At 44.5% G+C, this 27129-nt stretch overlaps 2 protein-coding genes across 2 annotated transcripts; both read right to left on the bottom strand.

The window, feature by feature from the left end:
- Positions 1–3620: 3620 nt before the first annotated feature.
- Positions 3621–13584, bottom strand: LOC8029403 (U-scoloptoxin(16)-Er6a). The gene is made up of 3 exons (XM_029969743.4): positions 13452–13584; positions 6125–6236; positions 3621–3857 (listed from the first exon to the last, which is right to left on the bottom strand). The coding sequence occupies exons 1-3, from the start codon at positions 13555–13557 to the stop codon at positions 3656–3658; spliced, it is 420 nt and encodes a 139-aa protein (XP_029825603.2). The 5' UTR covers positions 13558–13584; the 3' UTR covers positions 3621–3655.
- A 2457-nt stretch (positions 13585–16041) lies between these two features.
- LOC121838335 (venom peptide Pc-like) lies at positions 16042–25957 on the bottom strand. The gene is made up of 3 exons (XM_042294526.1): positions 25795–25957; positions 21355–21466; positions 16042–16216 (listed from the first exon to the last, which is right to left on the bottom strand). The coding sequence occupies exons 1-3, from the start codon at positions 25898–25900 to the stop codon at positions 16117–16119; spliced, it is 318 nt and encodes a 105-aa protein (XP_042150460.1). The 5' UTR covers positions 25901–25957; the 3' UTR covers positions 16042–16116.
- Between the last annotated feature and the right edge of the window lie 1172 nt (positions 25958–27129).

The following is a 27129-nucleotide window of genomic DNA, read 5'->3' as shown; positions in this document are numbered from 1 at the left end:
GGCTAAGGCCACGTGACACGTCGTGGCGACATTTGTGTAGAGTGAGAAGGGAAGTAGTATTGGTGATGAGATCGGTAGCACGGAATTCAAGTGGTGACCTGGCAGAAGGCGAATGAGTTTGCTCGCGGTGTGAGGGCTCGCACCACACTGTATAGTGACGTTTCTGAAGGGAAAATGTGCGAATGAGATCGTTAACAATGGATCCAGGTGACAGCCTCGTAGTGTGCGAATGCAGGAGGAGCACTTAGAGAGTCCTTGATGTGAAACGACGCACGGTCTGTGGGCTGGCGCACCACCTATCTGCCGTCGTTGTTCATGAAACTGAGGAGAGCGAAACTGGCTGCACGCGAACTGCGTAGAAGACAGTCACGTTAGCTGGATCGATGCATGGTCGACGGCGCGGTTCGCACGCCAGGCAGATTTCGGATCGAATATTCGAAAAGGTTCGGGCGTGCATAACAGCATACAAATGGATGGCGTGACTAGGCACGGTTGCTTGGTTTTTGTACGCTTTGTGTGCTGAAATGCCAGTAGTGGACCAAGTGTGCGGTTAGGCTGGACACTTGATGAATGTGGCAAGGAGGCGTGAAAAGTGCAAACATAAATAGGCGCGACAATTTTTACGATATCCTTCATACTCTCACTAAATGTTTCTCTCACTCGCTATTTCTGCTATTGTTCTCCTCTTGGGCTACTTCTTTATTTATCTCTTTATATATTTAACCTCAAGGTCATACCACATTACATAAATGCATAATAAACATATGTTTTGTTTTTTTTTGCTCTGAGGAACCTAAGCGCATCTTTTAAAAGTACAGTTGGGTTGTGAATGGACAATCGATCTATTAACTTTCCGATTATTCAAATAATGCTTTTACCGGTTAATCGGCTGAATATTTAGCTTGAAATTTGTGGGAGAAAGTAAAAATGCTTGTTCTTCTATATTTGGCGAACATTTATGTATTTTAGCAGGCAGCACTGTTGTGTTCCACCCCATGGTAGACACTATCGTTGACAATCAATTCTTTCCAAAATTAAAAAAAAATAACTATTATAATTTATGTGTATATCATCTGTATACATGCTAATGGCGGCCTTGGCTAGTGAAGGAAGGATTGGAGGGCAGGTACCGATGCTGAGCCTTAACATTCCAGACGTTTGTTCGCTGCATTGTTGTTCAGTGTCACTATGACGAGACTTACAAGCTTCTATGCGCTCCAAGCATTTGAGGGTGTCGTATAAATCCTTGGAATGGCTTTGGCACGCCCAGACGGCTCGTATGACTATGAAATGTGGAGAATTTTATAGAGTTTTATTCAACTGCGCGTCTCGTACGGAGTGGTAGTTTCTTGACACTATCGAAACCTAAACATATGGAGGAATAACTGCACAGTGGATCACACCGCAACTTTTCGTTCGTCTGCCATTGATGAATAGACGTACTGAATTTTAACCACCATTAGCTTACAGCAATTGAGACTGACATTTAGTTGTGCGCAGTGCAGGCGAAGGCAACGCCAGGCGAAAAGAGAAAGGGTGAGCACCAGCAAGCACCAGGGAGCGAAACGGGAGAGGAGTGCAGAGAAGGGCAAGGGGAAAAAGGGAGAGCATTGGAAACGTTACACCTCAGCCTTCCTGGTGCTTGCCCTTTCTCCCCTCGCCTGGCGTTGCCTTCGCCTGTACTGCACGCAAGCAGTGACAGTATAGATGGCGCTGAATTTGTGAAAGGGTCTATTGTAATGCGGAGAAATTACCTGGTTTTAAAAAGCATTCTAAAAATATCCATCGTTAAATTGGTTTACCCCTGTTCTCTTTTTGGGTACGATACGTGGTCATGTTACAAGAGGGATAGTGAAAAGAAAATATATAGTTTTGATACTGGTTTTAGCTTTTACATCTGGAGGTGAACGCAACTGATCAATTGATTAATTAATCGACTATAGGCAAACAATTCATTGAGTTAAAATTAATATTCGACGCCCAGCCCTAGTCACAAATGATTGCAATTTGGTGGGGGCAGGGATGGGCAAAATACATGCAAATATGTATCGAAATACAAATACGAAATACTCCGTCCAAAATGTATTTAATTACAAAACTAATTACATCTCCAAAAAAGCATCTAAATACAAGATACAAATACAACCAAATGTATTTGGTCTCCTCCAAATACTTTTCCAAATACATTCGTCAAAATTTGCGTCAGCGACTTCAGGGCACCTGCAACGGGTTTCTGGGTATCTCATTTTAATTTTGCAACGCACACTCGGGAGTTAGTGTGCGAGGCTCTGGTAACGTAGTAGAAATATAATCACAAAAAAATGTCATCGGCTTGGACGTAATAGGTGAAAAAAGTACAAAGCTTGGAGCAGCTTTTTTTTTTTTGTCGATTACATTTTCGTATAGACCATCAAAGAACCGAGACGACCAAGACGGGCAGCACTAGCTAGAGAATTGTTTTATTGTTGCAACTCGCATCAGTTACGAAAATCTGGACGACCCGTGCATTTAGAATGTTCCAGGCAAAAATATGGATGGAAATCAGGCTGGAAAGCATCACAAGTTGTCAGAGGCACTTATTTAGCCAGTCTGTCTGTGAACGTCTATTTCGTCACTATTCTCGCCCTGGACTAGCACCGTAATCACAAAGTCGCTAAACGCTTGTGCTTGATTGAGAGACACTGCATTCGGTGCAGAACGTAGTTTTCTTCCTGCTCTGGGCAGTGACGATAAATTTGGGGAATGTATTTTCGCGCACAAAATTGTATTTAATTATAATTGTATTTGAAATACCCACGTTCTAGTATTTAAATACACACGTCAAATACATTACCCAATTTGTAATTAAATACAAATGCAAAATACACAAAGTATTTGAAATACGTATTTCAAATACTTGTATTTGAAATACTGCCCATCCCTGTTTCCCACTAAGCACCGGCGAAATTCAATCGCTGCAATATCGGCGAATGACAAGGCTAATATGTTTAGGGCTAAAAAAAAAATACTGTCTGCGCTGTGGCATTGCATCACCTTTCACCATACTCAGTGCAACTGCACAAACACTTTTTTTTTACAGTCGCATTTATTGAAGGCAGCAGACAAGTGACTCCGTTCGCTGGTCTTTCTGCAGCTTGCACGGTCCCGTCTCCACGCCAAGAGAAGACATTTAGGATATAAGCGTAACCGCCAGTCATTCTCGTTTTGCCTTCCCTCTACTTTCTTTTGCAATCTACAGGTTGAAATGTTTTATTATTTTTTAGTCGCCCATGGAGGATACACCTATTAGGCGGCTGGGGACGAGAGTAACCGATAGATGGTCTATATAGACCCTGGTTCTAGTCCAACTATACACCAACACACTCTTTAAAGACGAGCCGGCATTTGCCCACACCGGAGGTGAGCATTGCGGGAGCGCAGAAACAAGATTCGCGTCAAGTGAAGCTTCTGCGCATGTGCAGTGCCCACAGCAGCAGCGCAACTGCAGTGTCGTGACGTCAGAGATTTCCTTGCATCTCATTATCGTCTCGCAGCCAATCAGATTGGGGCCTTTCCAATGAGATTGGGGCAATGAGATTGGGGAATGTCCTGCGCATTATGGAAACGTACGCATGAATGTGTTTTAGCATCTGATTTTTTTTTTTTACTTTATTTTCTAAACGCCGTGCTCCGCTGGTACTAGAGGACCTCCAGGTACTACTGGTAGTGCTGCTGGTGCTAGAGGTACTCCAGGTACCACTGGTACTGCTGCTGGTGCTACGGGGTCGCACATGATCTTCGGGCAGCAGTCCGGGTAGGACCCGTTGTGTGGTCCTTCGTCCAGCCAGCAGTGGGAGTGTGGCACGACGCTTGGGCATCTGAAGAAAGACAGAGGCTCTGGTCTATAGACTCTAAAAAAGCTGGAGCGTATGTACCTGGTGTTCCTGCGGCTATACTTTTAAAAATGTCTACAAATGGGGTGATTGAGAGAAAAAGAAAAATTTTTTCGTGAACAAACTGCCGGCCACGGCGGACGCCAGGGATTGCAGGAAACATAATAATTAGCAAAATGATTACCTCAAATTAGGTCATTAAATTTTGACGGTGGAAATAAACATACGGTTTTAATTAGAAGGTTGCTGAGCGTCATCGAAAACCCCTAAATCGGTCAATTATAGGAAGACTCGAAGCTCGCGGAGGTGCGCTAAAGCTTCCGCTCGCCGTGTGCTGCAGGTGGAAGACTGGCAACGCGAGAACGCAAATGATCCGGAATCTCGCATTGCCATCCTTCGCCTGCTTCACGAGTGGGATCACGAGAACTCTGCCGTGACCAAACGCAAGTGTGTAAACGAGCCTCTACTGGCAACAATGATTTCAAGCGACGAGTGCGACAATATTTACAAGAACAGGAAGAAAATATGCTAAAGAAAGGAAAAAGGATTGCAGCAATTATAGAGCAATTATGAAGCGCTAGGGAATCACGATAGATACGAAATTGTTAGGGGAATATAGAAAGGAGTCATGGTGCTGGGGTAGGGCTTTGGCAATGCGGTATTATGCGTGAAATCTGACGTCCAGCCGAGCTTAGAGACCCGGCAGTGGAGCGTGGGCAGACTGGTACTGGGTGGGTGGGCATGGGAATACACCAAATGAAGGAGTGCAGGGATACATCGGCTGAGCATCTTTCGAGACTAGAGAGGCGATCAGTAAGTTAAAATTCGAACAAAGACTGGACACAGTTGAGGATACACGATGGGCGAGAAAGGTACACATGAAATGTTTGAACACTAAATGGACAAACTGAACCAGAAAACTAAAATTCAAATACCAACAGTCAAAAGCGGGGGCAGGACAGACTACCTCTGTGAAAAAGGAAGTAAAAGAAGCCGAGAGAAATATGTAAGAGGAAACAATGCAGGGAGAACCAGCTTTAGCTATGAATAGGGGACGAAAACAGGAAATGAGGAAGGAACATTGGTACGATAATTCACGGGGAAGCTCGTTGTTATTCGAGGCTAAAACAGGAGTATTAAGGCTCGTTCACACACATGTAACCGAGAACGATAAATAGAGACAAGACCGGTTTTTAAGCCTCTGACGACGTCTTAAGACCCGCTCCGCAGCAGCGCACCCGGTCCTAAGACGTCGCAAGAGGCTTAAAAACCGGTCTTGTTTCTCTCGGTCGTTCTCAGTTATATGTGTGTGAACGAGTCTTTAAAGGCCGACGACCAGACTCAAGATTCTGCAAGGCAGAACATCCTCCTCACCATGGGGGAGGAGGAAACAGGCAACGATGGACAGAGTAGGAGGAGGGAGAGGAGGAAGCGGGGGAAAAGTGGAAAGCGCGAACTGGTCGTCGGCCTTTAAGGACTAGGACATATAGGACAAAGTGTGAGGAAATGATTACGCGGTGTGCCGTATGCCAAGGGGAAGACGAGGTAATAGAACGGTGTTGAGGTGCACAGGGCTCACTCCCGCCTTCCCGGAGGGGGCGACGGATTTAGCCGGAGCGCTGGTGTTTGCAGACGAGTATGGAAGAATGGCTGATAAGTGCATTTTAATAACAAAGAGGAGATTGGAAGACTGCTGGAAATTATCTAAAGGGAACTGAATGACTCACAACTAGCTGAGACAGCTGGGGACAAGCGGGACAGAGGGAAATTGGGACTCCCTCGCCGGGAGGAAAAGGCAGGGGGTGAAGATTTTAGTTTTTTTTTTTTTCTGAATCCCCCAAAGGTCATCCTGGTGACATCCCACACCGCCTGGTGATAGTTAGAAAAATGCCGAGGGGGAGCAAATTGGCTTAGAAAGGCGAAGGAATAAATCATACTTTTGGTTTCTCCGCTAGGTGACGAAAGTTACAGCCCTTTATAAGGATACAGCCATTAGCATCCATCCATCCATCGATGACTTAAATGAGTAGCTCTAGAACGCTTGTTAGCTGGGCTAGTTGGTACCGGTTCAACATGATTAAAATCAGCGAACAACGTTAGGAGACTGTTGAAGAAAACAGAAGCCAGGAAAGACACTGCGTCTTTCCTGTCTTCTGTCTTTCCTGCTTTGTGTATTCTTCAACAGTTTCGTTGTTCGCTGATTTTCATCATGTTAAGTAGCTCTATCCGTAACGAACGAAGGCGGACCTCACCCTTCCAACGTGACGATCTTCCTCTTCAGGTTGCAGGTCAGGGTGTGGCAGTGCCTGTCATCGTGCACCGACTCGTGGTCGCCGATCGTGAAGTTCTCGTAGAGGCACTTCCCTGTAACATGATCGCAAGTATCTGAGCGCTCGTATACGGTACAAGCAACACACTCCGGAAGGACGTGCTTGTAGGTTATCTACAATTTTATGTAGCTTTATGTAACAGTTCTTTCCGAGGAGGTTTCTGTGTGCACCTTCTCCAAAGGCGTTCGCAACACCCAAAGGTGTTTACACACCGCGACACTGGTACAGCAAACAAGCCATCGTCGGTTTTCACTGCTTTCTCTCCCTCTATCGGTATTGAAGATCTCATCAAAACTACTACAGTGGTACAAAGGGCTCAGTTGGGGTAGTACTAAACATGGTATTCGGGCCACTTCCGGCCGCCATGACAGGGAGCCAAGAACACTTCCGGTTTGGTTTCGGTTGCATGCTTTTGAAGACAACATCACAACTATGTTTCGTGTGTTCTGCAATTAAATCAATCCTCTGTTATAGTCTCCGCGCCTACTGGCTTCATGAAATGCTGTAATATTTTGCAAATGACTGGGCAACCTCGCTGTGGCAGATCTCCGCAAAATTAAGTGAGCAGCGGCCGTCGATCGCGAACAGTGTCTCTCACGCGCGCGTCGATTACAAGCTCAACGCTAGGATCGCTTAATTTTGAAACCAAAGATGCACACATCCGACTAATGTTTATTTAATGATATGAAGATTTTAGCCCCACCATTTGGGGGCCGACAACTTCACTGGGGTAAAGTATGATATGGGGTAAAGTATATGGGGTAAAGTATGATATGATATGTTCAATAATTATGAAATCTGGGCATACGACTCTTCCGGACAGCGAAGACACTTACTCGATCGAACGAATTACACTTGAGTGCTTATGCAAATCAAGATTAATTCGAATTCGTCCAATTATAACATTTTTATTTTAGCAGCGCAGGTTTTCATAACACAGACCAACTTGGTACTGCATAAATACACAAAATGAGTCTTATCGTTTTTTTGTAAAACTTAGACCAGAATTACTTGCTGACGTAAACTTTCGTATGCAAGCGAGCTTGTGAACAGACGGTGTATGCGAGAGTCCTGAAAAAAACTCCAGGAAAACCCACACCAAACTAAAAAAAAAAAAAAATAATAAAGTTTGAGAGTTTATGTTAGTGGAGGACTTCAGAATGGGGGATTCGATTCCACGTCAATTTCAGGTACGTCAATTTCGAAGCTATAGAGAGCCAGAATTCCTTCTTTTCGGCGTGCAATCAAGCGTTTCTTCGTGACACAATCAAAACAAGACGTGAAGCACAAACCACTGGTGCCATCCTTTCGGTTTTATTACTCGCCCAAATCATAAAACAACAGCACAGTGTGTGCCTGCCAGCGTTTGTGTCTGCCCACACAGAACAATTCGAACAAATGCGATACGTCCCCATGCGAGTGTCGCGCGATCGTAACAAGTCGGACGCGAAACTAGTTTTCTTAACTTATGCATGGGTTCTAGAATCCAAAATAGCCTTTTGACGTCCGCGTCTCACGTGATCTCCGCGGTAGGTCGACGTTGTCACAATCACGATATCTCTACTCGTTGTCGAAAACGCACCGCTCGCTTTTTTTAGGGCACGATCGAGCGCGAATGGCACAGTCTTGCGCACCCTCCTTCAATTACGCTCGACAGGCTTAGTGTGGTTTCGCTTTGGGAAGCTCGAACACTCACGACGGCGACGCCACGCAGTTGATGAAGTGGTGTTCTCACACACGCTCCCCCGTGCAGGAAAAACACGAAACAAATACATACTGCGTGGAACTTCGTTGAATGCCCCATACGTGTAGACACAGGTTTCCACTGGGCCGGGCGTCACGTACTGCCACGCAACTTTCGCCACGGAGGCCAAATAAAACGAGATGCGGTGCTTTTTCTTGGCGCCGTAAGTCCAGAAGTGCACACGGATCTATCTTATATCCGGTTTTTGGACATACCGTTTTTAATTTTCCGCCAAGGAAAACAAAAAAAAAAAAAAAAAAAAAAAAAAAAAAAAACGATGCGCTGCTCATTCTTGCTCATTCAAACAGATACAAGAAGCTGGGCAACCGGAAGTTATATCTGCCACAGAAAGTTCCGCCATTACTCGTTTATGTTTTCCTTGGAATGCCATGTATATATATGCTCGTTTTCCACCCGAAGAAAAAAGGAAGTTTTGTGCAATGTTCATACGTCACGCGAAGTAGTTCTCACAAGATATGGTTGTCAGAGGAAAAAACGATGCTTTTGGTGTTTGAAACATGTAAAGCTTGATAATGATAACGTAGATCTAATCTAAAATTCACCTACATATATCTTAATTATTCACATAAAGAGGTAAATCACTAATGCTCCACAAAAAGCCGGACTTTTTTTTTTTTACCACGGTTAAACGGGTTTAGCCCATGAGGTGAAGTTTGATGCCCGCCAGTAACCTTTCGACGTAAAGTGCAAAAAAGCGCCGAAGTCGTTTTCGCGATAGGAGTATCACGCAATGTGCACTCAATAAAACCATAAACTCCCAAAACAATGTTTTTTTTTAAATTTTATTTTATACAGGGTGATTCAAGGAGAGGCCAGGCTCTTTAAATCGACTGCGAAATTCGGTTTCTTAACCTACCGCGCTCCGAATTTTCTGCAGTGTTGCCCACAGGTGGTGCATTTTTTCTATCAAATTTACAAAGAGTTAACTTACCTGAGGAAAAAGTAAAAAAAATAAAAAGGCTTAGCTCCTATGGAAACGCAGCGAAGTCACCGGTCTTTAAACATTAGGCCGCCCTATTGATTGAAGACCGGAGGCTTTGCTGTGCTTCCATAGAAGTTAAGCCTCTTTCTTTCTTTACTTTTTCCTCAGGTAAGTTCGCCCTTTGCAAATTTTATAGAAAAATGCAGCATGCACCTAAGGGCAACGCTGCACAAAATGGTAGCGCTATAGGCTAAGAAACCGATTTTTGCGGACGATTTAAAAAGGCTGGCCGCCATTTGAGACGATCGATAGTGCTCGGATTGAAGTATATCGCAAAATGAACGCTCCTCCAAAAAAATAAATGTTTAGCGCTATATTTATAACGTGAGACTAATTTTGAACGATTGTGACACATACTTTTATTTCGGGGTCGTTTTCTGGAAATACAAGGCCTCCCTCATCATGATATACAGTTTTCACCGCAAAAATGAACTACGCAAAATAAACTACGCACTACGCTAGCGCTACATTTTCCTATCAAATGTAGCGCTAGCGGACCATGTAGCGCTAGCTTTTCTGAAATTTTCGTCGACAAAATGGGAGCCGACGGTGCTCTCGAATACATAGAGCCGAGTGTCACTAATTACCGCCCCCCCATAAAAAAAAAAGAAAAAAAAAGGGTTTTATTTTTTTAACGGTTGTTTCTGAAATTTTGGCATGGTTCGGACCGTTAGCATTACATCTGGGAGGAGAATAAATGTTTGGTAATGCACAGTTTAAATCTGCAAAACAACAAACAAACTTTTGAAACGTTTTTTTTTCGGGGGGGGGGGGGGGGGGGGAGGGGGGAGTGGGGAGGGGGGGGGGGAAGAGGGGAGCAAGCTGTATAATCACGTTTCCGAACTGCTCTTCACGAGAGTCTGTGGACCTACATATTGCGACAAATATATTTTTTCTCTCGGGAAACATGATTTTGTGACGCGTGTTCTATCTAGGCACTTAAAAATGGAAATTACAGAGAAGATGCAAGCGAGCTGGTGAACTTTCAACATTGTAAAACCCGAGACGCAGGACAAAAGCAGAAGAAAAAAGGGGGCAACACAGACACAGGTTGAGACCTGTGTTGTGTTGTCCCCTTTTTTCTTCTCCTTTTGTCCTACGTCTCGGGTTTTACATTGTTGCAACTTAAAAATGTCTCGTTTTTTGGCGTCCGAAGTTAAATTAAAATGAATCGTTACTCGTTACTCGATCAAAACATGACTAAACATACATTCTCGTTACACAGCCTAAAAAAAAAAGAAAAAAAAAAAAGAACGTTAGTTTAATTACAGTCTCTTTTCACTTTAGCAGGGCGAACGTTGGGAGGAAGGTGACCTCATCTCCAACGTTTTCGCTCTTCTAAATTAGCGACCTTCGTGACCGTGACCTTCTTGTCCACGAATGTCTCGCTTCGTGGTAGGATAGAGTCTTCAGCCGCTGATCACATTCCGTGTGTTGTATTTCTCCCCTCCGTCCAGATATTCGAGGCACGTTTCCTAAGCGTTTCTTCCGCAGGTCGCGAGAGTCTCAAAAAGCCTCGGGCAAGAAAATGTTTTTCTCTTTCTTTCCAGGCCAAAGGTTACACATAACGCGGTGTACATTTAATCGGACCCGGATGTACTCTATACAGTAAGCAGCCAGCGTGTCATTTTATATTTTTTTGTGAGATCTAGTAGGAAAAAGGAATATATATGTTTTAACGCGCCCGATAAACGTAAAAGAACACAGAGGACGGCGTAATTATGTGCATATACGACTTGTACAATTTCTAGAAGGTCTGGTACGTTCGACAGACCGATCACATGGAAACTTGTTATCGTTTCAATAGGGATAATAGAGATAACAGCGTACCTGACAGGGAGATTAGCGCATTTTCCGTACTTAGTTCGCGGAGCACAGGGTGTTTGAGATAACTCATGCATAGACTTAATATAGGCTGATGCACCCTACGCGAACTCAATCAACGGTGTATTGTTCACAATTCTATCAGGACTGCGTGATAAGGTTGTTTTTCTTTTTGCAATTTGTAGAACTAGCTAATTAGCTCAGATTAATGAGCAGTACGTATTAAATGGCCGATGCAACGATTTTTGTACTTCGTGTGCAAATGCAAAAACAAGCAGCGTTTACTTTTCTAACACGCAGCCACAACAAGCGGCCACGTGATCTTGAGCCGATTATATGCCCCCAGTGTTGATCAAATATCCACGGGCTTTGGTTGGCGAAGCACAGGACACGCGCCGAGTTCCAGACATCATTATGGTGTTTAGAAAATTTTATTTACAACAGTGGTGTCATGCCCATAACAAAACCAAAACCCGAGAACGCGCTATGTACAGTATATAGTCTTTCAAGCTTCGGCTATTAGCGATGTGCGCGACCAAAAGCGTCGCTGCGGTCAGCTTTCCACGATTGGCCAGACCATGGACATATGAGCATTGTCAGATTGTCAACTTTGACGGTGTTAGTTCCGGTTGCGATGGTTCCTAACTTCCACTGTGCTTTCTAAACACACCATCGAACTCGTCGTCGCACCTGGTGGTAAGTAGCCAGGGTAACAACTGGTGGACGTCACGGCGAGGCAAATCCCAGTCGTGACGTTACGGATGGAAACCATTAGAGGGCGCCACTGAAATATCTCGGCGCTGACTGTCCTTACTGCAACGATTGGACACGGACCACTACCCGAATGCTTGTCGAGCTATTTATTGTCACGAGCCCAAATCGAGTGCTCACGCAATGCTCGGGTCTCATTTACGAACCGCATTCAAACATCGTTACCCCAGCTACGCCATCAAGTTTTGCGAAGGAGAAATTGCAAGAAAACGCTCGTTTTTGTTCTCGAAATTACACCGCAACAAAAAAGTTTTTTCGACAGTGCCATTGCGTAAAAGTGTACTTGGGTCTCACTATAATCGATGACAGGTCATAAGTGAAATGGAAGCTCCTCCCACCTCTTTCCATCTTAGCAGGGCGAATGCTGGAGAGGGGGCGACCGCCTCTTCAACTGTCGCCCTGCTAAAGTGGAAAGGGGTAGGAGGAGCTTCCATTTCCCTCTTGACTTGTCATCGACTGTAGTGGCAATAAGCTCGTGTAATGTTCAACATATTCCAAGCGAATATCGTTGAGGGGCCTCTTTGAGATATAAATTTGTGCGCCAACTCTCCTATACAAAAGTCGTAAAGCCCGTTGATAAACATTCCCGGTCCTGTCGTTTCCATCAGGATCACCTCCGTGTGTCTTATTTTCTAAAATATATTAAAAAAAAAAAACGCGCAAGAATTAACACACACACACACACGCATACATACGTGACTACGGGCGGTGTAGTCACTTGGGATTTCATAAAGAATAGCTAAAAAAGTTCTAAAAAAAAAAAACGAGTTGGAGGTGAATTTTAGAGTATTTCTATCCCTTGAATCTGATAATCACGTTTGTTTTTCCCGAAGATGTAACTCAACTCTAGAAAACACGACAAACCTCCGACCAGCCGTTGCGCCATAAAAGTATCGGCCGCCAACGCGTGTCGCTCGTGTTGCCAGGGATATTTCCCCGCACTGACATCAGTCGTAACGTCTTGTTTTTTTTTTGTTTTTTTTTTACCTTTTTGAGAATAGCGAGAGACGCGTACATAGCTTTCATAGGCGCTGAAGAAGCACGAGTGGAGGTTCCGAAAATTTCTGTTACGACAACGCTCCGGGAAGGAGGGGCTTCAGCGGTACTTTGCAAATGATTGTCTGTAATTTTCCTGCACTAAATTGGGGAAAAAAATAATAATTTTGATATTCGTGATCCTGGAGGCCTAATAAAGACGATTTAAATGTTTTTATTTAAACACAGAACCGCTTCATTTCCTTAAAAATTTCGCGCGCTTTCTTTAAAGATAGAAAAGCTTAGGTACGCGAAGGTTGTCTTGATGGAAGTGACACGATGGGATCTTTCTCAGCGCGCTCTTCAATTATTTGCATTGGAGGGTTGGCGCGCAAAACAATATTTAAAAAGTCAGCTATTTATTCTGGGATAATTAGCCAATTTTACAAATCGCAAAAAGATATATATGTTCTCTTACCCAATCGGATTGTGAACAATACTGCGTTGGTTAAGCACGCCTACAGCGCTACAGCTTTTTTTCAATGTTTTTTTTTTTAAGTCTTTGCACAAATTAGCTGAATTGCTGCGGTTCTTGAACTAAGTATATAGGTCTAAAATATAAAATTTTACGCGGTGCGGAGTATACGAGGATTGTTTTAAAGGTGGTTCGTTTTGAGGAGACGTGACGAATCTTGTGAATGATTGTATTGGACATGATTTCTGTATAAGCTTCTTTGTGCACAAATAATGTGTCATACATTAGTGTGATAATTTCATCTTTACATGCGAACAGTGTACCGAATAAGAAAAAAAAAGTTTTTCTTTCGGTCGAGTTTTGCTCCTGTTGATCATGCGTTTCTTAAAGTGTCACTGACATGTCTACCGTGAAAGTAGTAACTAAGAAGAAGAAAATCATACAAAGAAATACAGACCATCCTTGACCTTAGCCGGCGAAATGGCAATGTAGGCATCCGAGTGACGGCACAGCATCACCAATGCAAAAGCGAGGCAGCAACTCAGGAAAGCAAATCCGGCCATCTTCGCAATCCAGTCCTCAACGCGAGAAGTACCAGGCAGTGTACCTCCAGGCAGATCTTATACCTCTAGCACAGACAAGAGCTGGGGACGTTCGCAAAGTCGTTTGCCAAGTTCCTGTTTCTCTTTTTGTTATTCATTGAAGACGACGATCGGCTATAGGACTTGGGGTGGGAGGAGGGAGAGAGGGGGGTAGTTGTTTCAAGTTTCTTTTTAAAAGTTCGTGCTTGCACCTCGCAACCTTGAACTTGATACGCAGACATCGTCGTCTGTGGAAAGCCCGCTTTTTCTTGGAAGCTTTCTCTTCTGTCTGTTGTAATAAAGCGTAGTCTCGTAACTGGGAAATAAAATAGCGGAACAAAGAAAAACAAGATGGCGATTGATAGCAGTCTATCTCTCAGCATGGGGCTCGTCTCAGAGCAGCAGCTTTCGTGTTGTCCGCACGCTTCAATTGTCGACGCGATGAAGACCTATGGCACTGTTTTCTATCTGACATCCGCAATGGCGGGTAAAGTCCCGCCTGGCTTGCGCAACACACTTGGTTGTGGCTTTGGCGCGGATCAGCAAACTTGCGTCGGGATTAGGTTGTGATTGGCTCCTGTGCAACTTTTCAGGGCTAATCACTCGGGCGACAAACACCGGGCCGTGGGCGCACCCCCGAAAACAAAACGATATGCACGTGCGCAGAAATGGCGAAGGAGCATCCTCACCCCGTCCAGTAACATTCTCATGAAGAATGTGTGCAAGGGTAATATCGATGCCTTAGTGCAGGATCTAAGGTCTGCTCCAGCCAAAAAGCGAAAGCTGTTGATGTTTGCAAAACGTTAGTTTTGTTTTAGAAAACTGCTGAAGCAACCTCGACATTTCTGTACGTACCTGCGTAATCACCTTTACATGGGTTATACTGACGTCACATCGCATACTTTTGACCGCCATGTAAAAGGAGGAGAGGGCAGCTGCTTTTGTAAGAATTTTGAGTGACAGGTTAATCTTCTATAATCTTTTGGGAGGAGAATGGCGACGCCTGTGCAAATGCGGGAGGCACAAAAGGGGGCCCTGATAAGAGGGGAGCTATCTCTTCACCTCTTCTCTGGTGGTCATCGGAGCACTTTTTGAATGACGTCACGTTAATTTATTACACGATGGCCTTCTGACACGCAGGCGGTCAGTCACATTTCGTGTACTTATTTGTCGCGTATTTATTTGTATTTGCTCATCGTGTCCACCAAAATATTGGCAATGTTGTGTACAAGGCTAAAAATGCGCTTTTTATTCTTAAACGAATCCTTAAATTTCCAGACTCCGATACAAAAAATATAGTCTATAAGACTCTAATTAGACTTGTGCTGGAATACACCAACACCATTTGGTTTCCCCATACGGTGGAAGAATTGAACGAACTGGAAAGCATTAAAAAAAAAAAGCTCTTAGATTTATTTTTAGCGCATTTAGTAACCGCATTTCTGTACCGCACTTTAGTAAGCAACCCAACATTCAGCCGTTAGTAACTAGGGCAACGATAAATATATTAAAATATTTGTATTTATTCCTCCATGTCAAATTTAATGTATTAATTTTGAAGATTATATCACCTTTTCATTCCCCTGATCGACCAGGATCAATCACGCCAGAACTATAAAACAACACAAATTTAAAAACAAAGTTTTCAAATATTCATTTTTCCCTCGGGCAATACAAGATTCGAATTCACTTGAAATTGATATGGTAATGCTGCCTTCCATCGAACATCTCACCGCTGCACTTAACAACACATTTGCCTAAACCGCTTTTTAAAAGCTCATTTTTATTTTCTCTGTATGATCGCCACCGATTCCACTCCCGCAATGGCTCTCAATAGAAAGCCGCAGTATGGGTAAATAAATAAAAGTAAAGTAACTCCCCGAGCTAGTCATACTGCCGCAAACTGGCGGTGCTTCTTAGGAACTCGTGACGTGGCGGCATTCCAACGGAGCTCCATAGACCGCCACCAGACGCAATTTTCCAATCTGTTCATTCGTTTTACAATTCGTTTTATTGACATCTCTGCCTGCAGTCCAGACGCACTACTCTACACTCTAAAAATACCTGCGCATCTACTTACCCTGAAAACACTAAAAGAGCCAATCACTCCAATCTACGAAATCAGCTCAACGAATGATGAGGCGGAACATCCGTTTAGACCTAAAAATGAAGTGTGCGCTGTGACATTATGCAATGCAAAGCGTCATGCTTGCATTGCGTAATACCACAGCCCAAACTTCATTTTTAGGTCTAAACAGATGTTCCGCCTCATCATTCGTTGAGCTGATTTCGTAGATTGGAATGATGGGCTCTAAGTGTTTTGCGGTTAAGTAGACGCAGGCATTTCTTAGAGTGTACAGTGTAGGTTAGTGTTTCTGGGCTGCCGGCACAGCATAGACCAACGATAAAGAAAGAAATCGACGCAAACGTTTCGTTTCCGTACTTTTTTAATGTGAAATGATGTAAAGCTGTGCTCCCTGGAGGTATGGCCAGCAGGTTTATTAAGAATTGTCATGCCGTGTCGGTGGGACGGGTTCCTCTTTAGACGCCGGCGCACATCATCGTAGGGCAGCAGCCTGGGAAGGGCTCCACTGCACCAGCCGCCAGTTTGCACCCTTTTTGAACCGATTTCTGGGGACACCTGCAATCAAAAGAGATGAGCTAATTCGTTAATTTATTTATTTCCTGATTAATTCCTTCGAACAATCAAATTATTTATTTTGTGAAAAAAGTGTTACATGAACTAATTCATTTATGCATTCAAAAATTTCAGTAATTTTTTTTTTGTAAAACCATGTATGATAAGTAGTTATTTAATTATACAATTAAAATAATTCATTAATTTTTTATAAACGTAAACCATTCTTCGTTTCATTTAAAAAAAATAAATAACTAATTGATGATCATTCACAGTGCTATTTACTTCTCCAGGATAAGTTTGAGAAACGTTATGACCGGAGACACCTAATTTAATTTTTTAACTTGTTAAGTACTAGTTTGAGTAAGTTTAAATTCAAACCAAAACCCTGTGATTTCGCACACAGCTTAGGTACACGCGGTTGGACTAAATGTCAAATCAAGTGGAGCAGGGTTACATCATCACCACAATAAACTACAGCCTGAAACATCATACGTGGAGCTCAAATAAAAAGTCACGCAAAAATAGCTTCAAGCACCATAAGAACTGCAAAGGCAGGCTCTGCACCCGAGTTCCCAGAAAGAAATGACATCAGTGCGACTCCCAACGCAAACGCACCATTCTTCTGACGTCACGAAAAGGGAGGGGCATCCGTCAACATCCCCCCCCCCCCTTTTTTTTTTTCGAGATCGGCACTCAAGGAAACAAAGCTCTGCGCAGTGTTCAATGCGCATTCATTAAGACACGTGCGCTTTTTTTTATGGGTGGAACTTTTCTTGGAGTTCTTGTGTTGCAAGAGACTGCTGTAAGGGACTCAGAATTTGCGAGGGCTTCATTCTCGCGAATTCCGTCACATTTATTATGGCGAAAATATAGTTCCCGCGAATGTATTACCTTATGGTGATGAGCACAGCATACCGCTCCCAACAGCGAAGTATTGTGCCCGCCAAAATAAACTCGTTTAGAGTACTGAATTATGGCGGTAGCGTCGTCTGCAGTCTACGACGTTAAAGTTCCTCATACGCAGATCCCAGAAATAGCAGCCGGTTAAAGAACATCTGCCGATCAGTCTGGCAACGAATATCAGAAGGAAATGATTCTACACACCCGCAAGTTTTTTTGTTTTTTTTTTCTTGATAAAGCTTTAAATGCTTTTTGACGGAAATTCCCCACTCCCAGACATATGTTCTGCCCTCCTTACGTGCATTTTGACGCTAAATTTAGCGTTAAATGGACTTCGCGTGACGTCACGCAATCACGTGAAACCACTTAAAACTGTGACGTCACTTCACGCGACGACTTGCCACGTGACTGACAACGTACAATGTGGTGACGTGACGTGAGGTCATGGTGTGATTCGGTACTAAGGTGTCACATAACCTGACGCCGATTGCCGTCGGGTGCCGGGGTGTGTCACGTCCATCTCCCCCAAAATTAACGGGGAAATTAACGGACAATACGCTTTCGTTCACTCCCCAAAACACCCGTTTAATGTCTTCTAACCAATTTTAAAGGATTGCTCCTTAAATACTGCATTGCTCGCAGTAAGTTCGTAGATAGAGGTCGGTGCCAATCTTTTTAAAGTACTTATGCGCAATTCTCGGAGGTGCCTTTATTCAAACATTCTGTAAGCTCTGATATCCTCAATGCTTATCAACTCATCGAGGCAGCCGATTTTAATATAAGCACAGACGGACGACCAAGATCCAGGGAGGTGACTGGTCCGCGGTGACGACGTCACAAGGTTCGCGGTAAAAGTCGCCATTTTTACCCGTTTGAAACCCTGAAGCGGTACAATCGCTCATTCCCATCCCCCATCCTTACGTTTCAGAGACGCGTAATCTGTGCTAAGCCCTTTCGAATCAATATTCGCGCCATCTCCTCCCGTCTCTGACAGCGGTATAAAAAGGATGACTATACAGCGAGGAGTCATCGGACGAACCGCACGATCAATCGCTGTCTGCGGTGAACCAATGCCCCCAAGAAGATATAAGGCCGGTGCCTTTTCCCCCCTGACGTAATTGCTGGTGGAGCTGCGTCGCCAAGACGAACGCGCCTGCCGCCTTGCGGCGGCTGTGCGCTGGGGGCGAGTCGAGATCCGCATACGATGACGTCACTTCCAGGCCTTGTCTTCTAGGTGATATGGGGGACCGAGGTCACTCTTATGACATCGCTTGCGGATGCGCAGAGATTCTGCTTAACCGCCCTCTACATTGTCTGAAAAATTAAATGAAAAAATCTCTCTCGACACCCACACAGCGCACGCAACGATGGCGGACAATCACTGACATCGTGCTTATTTATATGACAGCCTGTTCAAACCGAAACGGATAGACTCAATATGTATTTGATACCGAATTTTGCTTTTGTTTAAACAACATTGAAAAAAAAAAAAAAATAGCAGACGACATCTTTGGGTTTTGGTGTTTTGAACGCGTCTCTGACTGGCGTGTTTACCGGATCCTCATCCGTGGTCGCTCGATTTCCGCCTGATGACGTCATAAAGGTGTCACGTTGGTGCCGGTCGCGATCCTGGCGGCGGCACAACAGCGAAGGTGGATGCGGCAGGTGCCTGTTCTGTCGCTCTCTATAGTTTGACAGCGCACAGCAGCTTCAGCAGCTTCAGCAGCTTCAGCAGCTGAGACGTGGTGTGCCTAGATTAGCAATTGTTTCTAGCTGCTCGAGCGGGGTCAGGTAGTTTATGGGCCGCGTTTGCGTGAAAATATTAACTTGTAATAGTTAGGGATACATAGTTACGATTAAAGGCGACAAAGAAGACGAGGACCAGTAATAGAAGACACACGCACACACCAAGAGCGCGCACTTGCAAACTGAGTTGATAAAACAGGAGAACAAAACAAAAACGTACATGCCTTATAAACAGAACACCCGTGTCATGTACGCACATCGACCTACTAATCTACGTTTATTCTTACTCTTGTCCCATCCAAAGACTGTAGATACGCCACCTCCGATTCATAGAGGACAATCGATGGGGCTCTAACGCACGCATCTTGACCACCCTTCTTTATAAAATACTACCGTGAAAATTTCTTCATTATTATGTTTCGGTTCCGGCTCAAGAGGATTGTTTCCTGAAACTTCAAGGCACAATCGCATCTGTTGCAGTGCACCGGAAGGTTCCCGCGGGCGACAATCTCATTGCCAGTGGGTGCTCTCTTAGTCGATCATTTATGCAGCGTCCGGACGGTCCTACGTAAGCCGTAATGCCGCATTTGCATGATCAGCTGCGAGGAAAAGTCAAAAGCGTTTATCGTCTGTAAGCGTCTCCGCCACCCTACCCGCTCTCTTCATCGCCCCTCCACAACGCAACGTATACCAACCTGCGGAGAAGGCATCCGACGATTAAATTTCAAAGGCTTTCTATGGTTTGAGTTGCTCCCTCTCATATCTATAAGCTTTCTATTGAGACATATGCCGACGGCAGCGACGGTCGTGTTCACTCCCGCTTTTTGCCAGGACTTCGAGCATAAACCGCCAGGATCGCGATATCCGACAGGGTGACACGCCGCTTCGGCACCACTTTCGGTGCTTGGGCGGTAGGGGGCGCTGGACGCTCGAGTCGTGTAGAGTAACTGTATAGGCTCTGCTTGCAGAGCCAGAGTATCGCGTTCCTTTTCCTTTCGCCGCCATCTCCGTATTGGCGGAGGAGTGGTCACGTGGGCAGAACTGGATCCGACCTTCGTGCGGGAAAGCGGCATTCCAGAGCGCCGAGTTTCGGGGGAACATATTTTCCGCTTTGAGTTCGCCAAATATAGATCTTAGACTAAAAACGAACGAACCGAAAGCTTAATAAGTCATTGAACATTATGTGCGTCAACTGGGTACAATACAATCTTGTTTTTTTTTTTTATGACGCGAGCGATGTTTTAGGACATCCGTTTCCAAGGTATGGGAGCAGACGACACGGCCGACGATCGCGTAGCTCGCGTCTGCGGCTCTCGCGGAGTGATAAGCGATCGGCACATCCGGCCATCTCGGCGAGTCGGCGAGCTCTCGTGCGAAAGCGAGGGGACGGCGTTTTCGTCAGCCGCTGCGTCGTTTACCGCAATGAATTGACGACTTCACTTCACACGCGACCCGCAGGATCCGCGGGTGCGATTTTTGCATTCGAGAGGGAAACAGGAAACAACGGGGCAACGATGACGGCGCCTGCGCGGCTCGTCGCCGCACGCCGCGCTATTTTCCTTACCCAGCGCGCCGCAGCACGCCACAGCACGCCGCGTCGCGTCTGCGCCTTCGCGTCCCCTGCAAAAACCGACCGTGGCTTCCCGCAGTGCTTGGCTCCAGAATGGCACCATTGCGGTACTCTGCTCCGCAAGCGGAGCATATACAGTTACTCTAGAGTCGTGCATTCCTGGTACCGCACTGGCGCTGACAGAACATCGCTGCAATCTAAAAAACTAAAGATTAAATACCCGTAAAAACAATCTTTTTTAGTGACCCCAACTGATTATATGTTCAGAATTACCAGCCTTTACCATTTCCGATGCGCGCAATTTTGTCTCGGGAAATTCGGAACAGTTATTGCGAAATCGGCAAGTGAAAAATGATGCCGAAAAACAACATTCAAATATTCCCGCGCTTTTCAGTGCCTTGACGTCAGGCGAAGGCAGGCTTGCGTACCGAGCGGGAGGTCTAAAAATGCACTATGCCGAGCATGCCGAGCATTCGCTTCGTGCGGCTGCGGAGGTTACTGCATCGAGCTTCCAAAGCATTTATTTGACACCATGTAACTGCTTTTAATCAGTTGGGAACAAAGTCTACAGTTCAAAGAGTAAAGCCCCTCCTCCCCTGACGTCAATTTTTCATTGTTGCCAGCAGATACTTTTACTTAAAAAAAACAGGTTGAGGACCAAAATTGTAGATTCAATAACTTCGCCAAAAATTATTTTGACTTAATATTTGGGTTAGAGCGATGTTTGTTAGTGTGTTTACCAGATTTTCAGACACATCGGGGACTATGAAGAAAACGCCGGAAACGCTTTCCTATCGCCATCTCTCAAACGGACGCTGTTGCAGGAAATACGGCTGCGGTCATGATCCTTCAGCTTCGGATTCCAAGATGTCGCCCTCGATCAATCGAAACGTATCCTAAATGTTTCCTGATTGATACTTACACTTCGATCATCAGCTTGTTGTCAACAGCCATGCATGTCCAAGCTTCACAAGGTTGCGTGCTGTGGCGTGTTTCCCCGTCAGCTATTCTGATACCGTTGTGCACACAGGCGCCTATATAAAAGAAGCAGGAATGAGTCCTGGAAATTTTTTTCATTAGCGCTTTGGTCGTACTTACATCATGGTGATATGCAGAATACGTGTACGGATCGGTTCATAATGGCTCACTCGTTCATGTGCAGGGTGTCCCTCCAAAAAGTTTGATTTTATTTCCCCATAAAAAATAAACCACGCATCGCTGAACGCTCATTGTCCGCACAAATGTAGCCTCAGCGGCCTGCACCAGACGCCAGAGTTTCAGAGGTAACCGTTATATTACTCGAAAAGTGTAAGATATTGGTAAAATGGTGGCCAACGAAGCTCTGGAATGCATGGAACTGGATGGCGCCAGTCCCTGAAAGCGAATTCCATTTTCTCTTCAAATTTTCACAAAATCGCATCAGTGAAAAACGGTTAGTTCTAAAACTACATGGAACTGAATGGCGCCCATCTCTGAAAGCGGGCTACATTTTCTCATTGAAATTTTCACAAAATAACATGACTTTTCAATGAGGAACGGTTAGTTCTAAAGTGGGCGGTAAATACACCGTTCGGCGAGTTGTGGTTTATTTTTTCCGAAGAAATCCTATAAATATTACCTCAAAACGTGTTTTTCATCCGATTTGCAAGGTTTTCTGTAAGGTATGGCTGTAGCGGTCGGTTGTAACGAAAATTTGACGCCGAAAAACCTTAGGCTTCTAAGAAACCTAATAAAGATACTTTAAAGTAAACATTTGACAGAGATCTGTCTGGTTGGGAGTAATTAATATTAAAAAATTCGAACACCAACCAAGCCCTTCTGTAGGGTCCCTACAGAAGGGATTGGTTGGTGTTCGAATTTTTTAATAATAAAAATACTTCATCCTCCCGGCAGGGTTTGAACTCACCACTTTGATATTCTGAACCAAGCGACTGAACTCGCCAGGATTATTTTTTTCCCTTTATTGCGAACTATCCAGGATTACTGTTTGGCAAGAATAATTATTTACACGTTTATATATGAGGCTATTGTACAATATATACGCGTACGATTGAACAAACGAACGGTCACATATATATCACACTCTGTACTCAATACGTTTGGGGCACCATACTCTGTGAAGGCAGTCACTTTCAATTCACACAATACTTTACGACACCTCAACTGAGAAGCTGTTCAGGACCAGTGGTACGGACCACTTAGAGCCACCAAATCAGCTGCGCTTAGAGTATCGGGCGGCGCATACAACATTGTTGTATGCGCCGCCAACTTGGATCGTTTGCATGCCGAGGAGACGCAACTGCCGATTGTCATGATTCAAAAGGGCGATTCGGTGTTAGGAAGGTCATGTAATATTGCTTTGTGCTGTTGCGAACTGTTTAGACATTTGTGGAGGACGGAAAAGCGTTTCTTGTGATTTCAGAGAAAGCTTCAGATAACTGGCGACCATGATTTTAAGACGCAATATGGCCAAGTGTCGTTACTCTGAAGCGTAGCTTATTTAGTGGCACTCCACTCATGAGCGAGCTAATGGACTTCTTCCAAAACCGACGCGCCCCATCGCGGCGAAATACCACGCAGTGCACTCTGGGAACTAGTTGGCCGCTCAGTTTCGGTTTCGACTGAGCAGCTTCATCTCATGCTTTCACGCCGGGACCGAGCGCGCTGCTTGCGTTTTCGATTATCTGACTTTTCACGAACGTACAATACACTCATTCTCGAGCGATACAAAACGAAGACCGGGGTACTTTTCTTGGTTCCCGAAACATCGGATATTATGAGTGCGTATGCAAACGTAGTAAGACGTGGCTTAGTCACCTCACCCCACGAGTGCATCTTTGAGTTCAATTTCAATAATCCCGTCTAGTACCAGTGAACTAGAACTGAAATTTGTTCATCTGGAGCCTTTCACCTATTTTGTTTGCCAAACGTCCGCTTCTTGTTACTTCATTGGGCAAAAAGCAAGTCGCATTCTCACAGGAGTATCAAAGTTGAGCCCAGCGTTGACGGATGAACTTTTAAGGAAACGCAATAAATTCGACCTCACTACTGCACAAAAGTTACTATGATGTCTTCCTCGTGTCATCATATATCTCCCACTCAAATTGTATGCTGATAGAAGATTAACTTTTCGCAAACGCTGAGATCGGCTAGCTACGACGGAGGCCCTAACAAACGTCCCCTACTCCTCGCTAAGCCTTTTTGGACGAGCTTTTACTGACGCCCAAGATCTGTGCCTGAACGGTGTGTTTGAAATTATCTCGACATACTGAGGCAGGAAGAAAGCAAACGCATAACAAATATTATGGCCATTAGCAACCGTCAAACGCGCTTTGAATAATCTCGTTCGTTTGGCGCACCGCATAGGGGTTCATGCCCGTCTGGCGCAGTCCCGGCGAACGGTGCGACATTCTTCACACAAGTTCTCGATTTTTGCTTTCTAAAAACGGTCTGTATGTGCGAATGTGCCTATATGATTGCAGGATAACTTTATGCGCACACGCCATGTTGAACATTAGTGGAATGCAAGCGGGTGGGGACCTCACTTCGTGCAGTGCTGCGAGTCAGTACAGATAAGAGATAAGAAATGTGCTAAAATTGAGCTTTTCAATGGCGCCTCCGAGTTTTACCTCGCGTACTCAGGCGTATTAAGAAAAACAGTAATTGCAAAAAGGGACATTTCGTCTATGGACGCACCAAACAAACAAACTTCCCGATCAACAACACTAATGTAAAGGCGCGAGCTCGATGCATGCATACTTATTGGTTGCTATACTTGTTGATTCGTAAACAAGCAAGATCCCCGAGCTTCGCAGCGTCGAGATTCCCAGCACTGGCTCGTCCATATACCTCGATTGGAACGCTAACAGAAAGGCTCAAGTACAAAAATACAACAAGCATAACTTAAGACAAGCTACACGTCTCGGGCTTGTCTAAAGCTTCGAGGTCTGGCCATTTAGGTTAGTTTAGAGACCACAAATGACGCTCTCGGGACCAGAAAACATGAGATAACGGCCGTTAATAGTCCACGCTCTGTGTATAATCTCTTGTCGACGTGTCGATCGAAACCGAAACCATGCCACCCTCCTCCCTGGCTGGCCAACTAGTTCCCAGAGTGCAACGCGCGCCGTGTTGCATGTAGGGCTTTATGGAAGTAGTCACGGCGCGTGAAGGAGCCCGCGAGCCTCGCGACTTTTTCCAGTCATGTAGCGCCATCTCACGGCGTGTGGCAGAAATAAAATGCATATCTTCGAAAGGCGGTGCCGTTCAGATTTTATTTTCGTCATTCTTGTCCAGCTCGCTTGCCCCTTTGCATTTAATTGCATTATAATTATCCGTTCAGATGCCTTTCTGTTTTCTTCTGCTAGGCGCCTGTCGCACATTCTATAAAATATAGGCTACTAGAGCGGACATAGAGGTATTTCAGAATATATGCACACATGACTTGGAATCTGCTGCATCCATCCTTCGACGAAGTAGCATTGGAGTCTAAAACTGTCACGCCCAATATTCACGATATTCGGGCTACGCAAAACTTACAGATTTAGGACATGCACACCTGTCACAACAAGCTACAACTATTTATAATTGCTGCAGTTGTTATGAGAGTGAAGTGCCGGTCTACTGATTTCCCTTCGACGGTTTGAAATTCCGCGGATGTTTGGGGATTTTCGGTCCAGTCTAACAAAGTGATACTAATTCGTATGAGTGCCCCCCTGCCCGAGTATTTATTGGGAATTGGGAGATGACTGACATTTCGGCTACAAACGTAAGGGCACTGGGCGATCTAGTCTATTGATTTGTAGAAAAATACTATTCGTTGGTTTCAGTAAAACATCTTGCAAATCGAAACGACTCGTCACTTAGGCATTAAGGCCAGTTCAGACACTAGTGACAGCTCACGGCCATGTGCCTTAAGACCTCTTAAAATCTCCTGTGACAAAAAAAAAAACAAAAAAAAAAAACACTGGCGTATACGCCAGTGTGTTTCACAGCCACCCCATTAAATCTCGCTGTGAAGAGAAAACAAACTGTAGCTATAGCTACAATGTGTTTTCTCTTCACAGGGAGGTTTAATAGGGTGGCTGTGAAACACTTTAACTGTTGTATAATAATTTTTTTTGTAATTTTTTGGCAATGTTAAAAAGGTTATTTCTCATAGATAGTACGTACATTTAATCACGCATATACCGCATAACCTTCACTCTAGTCATATGCAGTTCCAGGGTAAGCTCGTATATGGCACCAGCGTGCCAGTGGGTTCTCACATTTTAAGAGATCACGAGAGCCCGGCCCTAAGTAAACGCAGGTTTGTGAACTAAAAATGAATATTAAAAACGCCAGAGACAGCCTTGTTACTTACCATCCAGCACTTGAGTTGGTAGTGACGTGGTTTTAGCGCTAGACGCGTTACACAGTAGCGCGATGCACAAGGTCGATGCTATGAACGCTGCTCCGGTAGTACCCATGGTTAGAGGATAGACGGTCGGCGTATTTGCGCTTGATGCCGGTGTGACGTGTACTCTCCCACCTGACATCGCATAGCCCTTTTGTAGGGGTTTATCACCTTATCGCGAGGGCGGTCAGGTCGACGAATCTAGTTAATCATTCAGGGTCGAGGTCATTATACACTCAATTTATCTTTCGCGACTGGAGGGCAACGTTACAAAAACGTCTGCGGCAAGTCCGTGCTCAATACGCACCACGTGACGCATTCTTGGATAGATGAACAAGCTCCCTTTGTTGGGCAGCCATTTAATACGTAACAAAAAATATAATTCTAAAGATGAAATCGACTCCATAACGAGTTTTAACCAATAGTTGCATGTGCTATTCGATTCCACGTACCCTCACACGTGCGATAGCCGTCGATGATTTCTGTTTTATTATGTAGTCCGATTTGAATATTGAACGAAGAAGGAATGTCACGAGTGCCGCCGAGAGCATTGCGTAGGAACAGGGCGCATGAAAGCACCGTAGTTTCAGTTTGTGTAACACTTGCGTAGCAACTCGACGGGAATATTAGACGCATTAAATGAACATTCCCCTGGCCTTTCAATCGGTGTTGGGCAAGGTACATCTGAAACTACTTCGAGTAAAGTACTAATTAAATGAGAGGTTATGTACTCCAAGTAAAAAGAGTAAGGTACACCGGGCGGAATACAACTGCAATAAAGTACTATAAACACAATGAACTTTCAAAGTAAAGTACAAGTACTTTTTAACACAATCTTTCATGATGCCCTTTCATTCTCCTATACAACGTCTTTTTAAAGAAAACTCGTATGAGGGCTCTTCATCCTCGATTACCCTAGAGGTAATAATAATAACAATAATACTTTTATTTTCAACAATGAGGTACAGTGTTGATGGGGGCTTGGGAAAAAAGCTGTTAGAACAGCTTGACCGGTCCCGAGCCCCCAGAAGTGTAACAGAAGCGAAAAAAAAAGAACTCAGAAAAATCATATTAAACATCAACAAGATGTTCAAAACAGAAAAGTCACAGTAGCGATTGTATTGGCATAAGAAAATATGACCACATAAACATGCCACTCAAATTTGATCGGTTTGGCCTTGAATTATTATGTTCCTTAGGTTACCAGCCGACCTACTTTAAAGTTCTATGCGCTACGCACAAAAATAGTTGAAGGCGGTTGGCAGGGTAAACGCCGCGGTTTGAAGACCGCAATTTGTTTAA

The sequence above is a fragment of the Ixodes scapularis genome, unplaced genomic scaffold (assembly GCF_016920785.2).
Source record: "Ixodes scapularis isolate PalLabHiFi unplaced genomic scaffold, ASM1692078v2 PGA_scaffold6__148_contigs__length_123643588, whole genome shotgun sequence".
Lineage (NCBI taxonomy): Eukaryota > Metazoa > Arthropoda > Arachnida > Ixodida > Ixodidae > Ixodes > Ixodes scapularis.
The sequence above is the reverse complement of the archived record's forward strand: the minus strand, read 5'-3'. Positions and strand labels throughout refer to the sequence as shown.

Excerpts from the sequence above, each read along its gene's own strand:
- LOC8029403 (XM_029969743.4), bottom strand. The coding sequence starts at position 13,557 with ATGGCCGGATTTGCTTTCCTGAGTTGCTGCCTCGCTTTTGCATTGGTG. Across the intron at positions 6,237-13,451 it reads GCCGGCTAAGGTCAAGGATG|GGAAGTGCCTCTACGAGAAC; the intron begins GTCTGTATTTCT and ends ATCATGTTACAG. Across the intron at positions 3,858-6,124 it reads AAGATCGTCACGTTGGAAGG|ATGCCCAAGCGTCGTGCCAC; the intron begins GTGAGGTCCGCC and ends GTCTTTCTTCAG.
- LOC121838335 (XM_042294526.1), bottom strand. The coding sequence starts at position 25,900 with ATGGGTACTACCGGAGCAGCGTTCATAGCATCGACCTTGTGCATCGCG. Across the intron at positions 21,467-25,794 it reads ACCAACTCAAGTGCTGGATG|GCGCCTGTGTGCACAACGGT; the intron begins GTAAGTAACAAG and ends TCTTTTATATAG. Across the intron at positions 16,217-21,354 it reads AACAAGCTGATGATCGAAGT|GTGTCCCCAGAAATCGGTTC; the intron begins GTAAGTATCAAT and ends TTTTGATTGCAG.